The 2807-nt window shown below is 38.0% G+C and overlaps 2 protein-coding genes across 4 annotated transcripts in view; one reads left to right on the top strand and one right to left on the bottom strand.

Annotated features, from left to right (window-relative positions):
- LOC119271188 (vesicle-associated protein 1-2-like) overlaps nucleotides 1-1221 on the top strand; it is a 3511-nt gene extending 2290 nt beyond the window's left edge. Inside the window, exon 10 of one of the 2 annotated variants that reach the window (XR_005134449.1) lies at nucleotides 890-1206. Coding sequence is in view for 1 of the 2 variants with exons in the window: in XM_037553110.1 (XP_037409007.1) it covers nucleotides 890-994 (105 nt within the window). In the remaining variant the exon portion in view is untranslated. Of the gene's footprint in view, nucleotides 1-889 lie in introns of both variants that reach the window. The other variant, XM_037553110.1, reaches the window with a different exon arrangement.
- A 31-nt stretch (nucleotides 1222-1252) lies between these two features.
- The window catches only part of LOC119271207 (hepatoma-derived growth factor-related protein 2-like), a 4301-nt gene continuing 2746 nt past the window's right edge, over nucleotides 1253-2807 (bottom strand). The window contains exon 3 of one of the 2 annotated variants that reach the window (XM_037553130.1): nucleotides 1253-1565. The gene's annotated coding sequence lies outside the window, so the exon portion shown is untranslated. The remainder of the gene's footprint in view (nucleotides 1566-2807) is intronic. The other variant, XM_037553124.1, reaches the window with a different exon arrangement.

Genomic DNA, 2807 nt, shown 5'->3' with positions numbered 1-2807 from the left:
ATAAAACACTATTGAAGGGTCCAAGTTGCATATGTGTGGCAGTATACACCATTAATTTGTGCAGTTTGTTCAACATTGCGTGTACTTTTGTATTCTTTTAGGGATACCCATATTATATCAACAGAGTTTTGTTGCCTGAACTATCACGCGCCTACACTAGAATATGGATGGGAAACAAAGTAGATGCTTACTTATACACTCAATAGTGTGAAGTAGGCACTTATACAGTTACGCAGCAGTAGATGGTTGAAGAATGTGATATAAAGAACTGGAGTAGCTCTGCCAGAAAATTCATTTTATTCTTTGAAGGGAATACGGCAGGGCACTCCCTGCTGTTAGTAGATAAAAAATAATCCCTCCGTCCCATAATATAAGAGTGTTTTTGACACTACAGTAGTATAAAAAATGCTCTTATATTATGGGACGGAGGGAGTAGCTTTGAAGAAGAGATGGAACCTATCCTCTTGATGTTCCAAGATAAAGAGATAAGATGATTCTGTCTCTTCTACTTCTTCCTTCTCAATTCAGAAATTCCCTCAAGAGAGCTCCCTCATTATGATCAAACCGGTGCATTAAGATTTATCACGTAGCACGATCAGACTGCTGCATCCGGAGGATGTCTTTTAGTTGATTTCTGCAAGCCTAAACTAAATACTGTGCTAATGGATTCTGCAAGCCTAAACTAAATACTGTGCTAATGGAGGAACCAAAAAAATTCAAGGTTTCCACCATACTTGATTTTATTTGAACAATTAAGATGCAAAGTCTAGACTGCAAAATGTAGTTAAAGAGTCCTTGCTGGAAGAATTGATCAGCTAAATTCTCTTATCCACAACCACCTTGATCCTTTTACAAACTGAATGTTAACGTTTGTCTCTTCACCATGCAGGAGCTAGTAAGGCGTGATGCCAGTAAACAAGGAGGATTCTCGCTGATATTTGTACTGGTGTGTGGGCTGCTTAGCATCATTCTGGGCTATCTTGTAAAGAAATGAGGGTTTCGGTTTGAAGACCAGTCCAATGATTTAATTCCTACAGTAAATAAAAGGTTATATCTTGTGGTTTTCATCGTCGGCCAGCTACCAAGGTTACAGGGAACAGTATTTTTATTTCCCCCTTTTGAAACTTCAGATCAAACCAAGATTGATGAAGTTTGCAAATGTCCAATTGATGTACCTGTCCAAATCTAAATATTCGTTTGCTTGAATCGGTTGGTAGCAGACTTGGAACGTCCAAAGCAACAACTCTAGCAGTATAGTGCAACACATTGGAGCATTTTCTTTACAAAGTGCAGACCGTAACCCAAACAATTGTGTACACCAGGTAAGAGTTGATAAAATTTACAACAGAGGGCGTGATTGCTGGATCGGCACGCTACACAAATACAGTTGTTTGTCTTACAGTAGAAAAAAATACACAAGCTAATCGCTAATGAATCTTTATATTGAGATATTCTTGAACTGCTTGAAAGTTCATCCAATGGCACTTGAGCTACATGTCTTTTTGTCTCCGCATTGATCTTTCAAAACATTTGCATGCAAGTTAGTGATGCCCATCTTCGGTTTTCTGAGGAATAGAGACAAGATCAGCAAACAGAAAAGTTGATTGTCTTCAAAAGAACTAAACTAGATCTGCAAATGTGTTAAATGGTCCGATTGTCCCTCCTCTAGTGGAGTTTGGGATCATAAAACAAACTACCATCAGAAAATTTCAACAAATTTCTATTTTCAAGCATCAGCAAAGGAGCAGCATTACCAGCAAATAGCCGTAACCATACGATGCTTACCATTGCAAAACTATCTTACTAAGTTACAACATCTAATTTGCAGGAGGATAGTTAGGCTAGATATGAAACCCAACAGAAACATATGGAAAACCAAAAAACGAAAGAGAGAAGAAAAAAAAGAGAGTAAACGAAGCATAATAGACTAGGTTAAGGTCTTGGCACATGGATTGCAAATCTCCATGTAGTCCTATGAACAGCCAACTCTCTACTTCTCTAGGTGCTATCAAATCCTTCAACTCCCTTTTTACCGCCTTCTCCCATGTCAACTTTGGTCGCCCCTGACACTTGGGATCCTTTGATTCAAAGGAAATTTGTAGGGTTTGATTCCTCAAGAAATTTTCCTACATAGCTTGTTAGATTCGTAAGATTGGAGTCCTTAGGAAATTTTCTAAGTATTGGTTTGCACTTTATTTTGGAGGGAAATTTACATCCACTTAATGTAAAATTCTTTTATTTTCCCCATGTCATCAAATACTTTTTTATCCAAATTCTATAATTTCCGAAACCTATAGGATTCCAGAGGACATACTATTCCAAGCATGTATTTTTCCTATCCACGCGCTTTAAAAATCATGCGAATCAAAGAGGCTCTTACTATTTTCACTACCCCTTAGAACCCACTATTTAACAGGTGCTTCTGGAGGCCTCCGTTGGATATGGCCAAACCACCTTAGGCGGTGTTGGACAAGATAAATGTCATGTATGGAACATATTCATCACCAATTTGCAACAAAGGATTCTTTCTTTTTTGGTGTGAGCATATTTACACCCTCAAACAAACATTCAGGAAAGCAAATCTTCTCTCAGCTGAAATATATATTAATATGAAAGATAAAAAGTGAAGACTCGATAAAACAAGAGGAGATAGACCACATTGGCAGATAAGATACCTTGGGAAGGGGTGGATTGAGTATGAAGCTCTGGAAAACATCTTGATAACATCTCTGACAAGATATCATCTCATGTCACAGTAGCAACAAAACATAAAGTCGTTACGATTGTGTTTCTACTCCAGTCGCCTC

Source organism: Triticum dicoccoides, chromosome 1A (genome assembly GCF_002162155.2).
Source record: "Triticum dicoccoides isolate Atlit2015 ecotype Zavitan chromosome 1A, WEW_v2.0, whole genome shotgun sequence".
NCBI lineage: Eukaryota > Viridiplantae > Streptophyta > Magnoliopsida > Poales > Poaceae > Triticum > Triticum dicoccoides.
The sequence above is the reverse complement of the archived record's forward strand: the minus strand, read 5'-3'. Positions and strand labels throughout refer to the sequence as shown.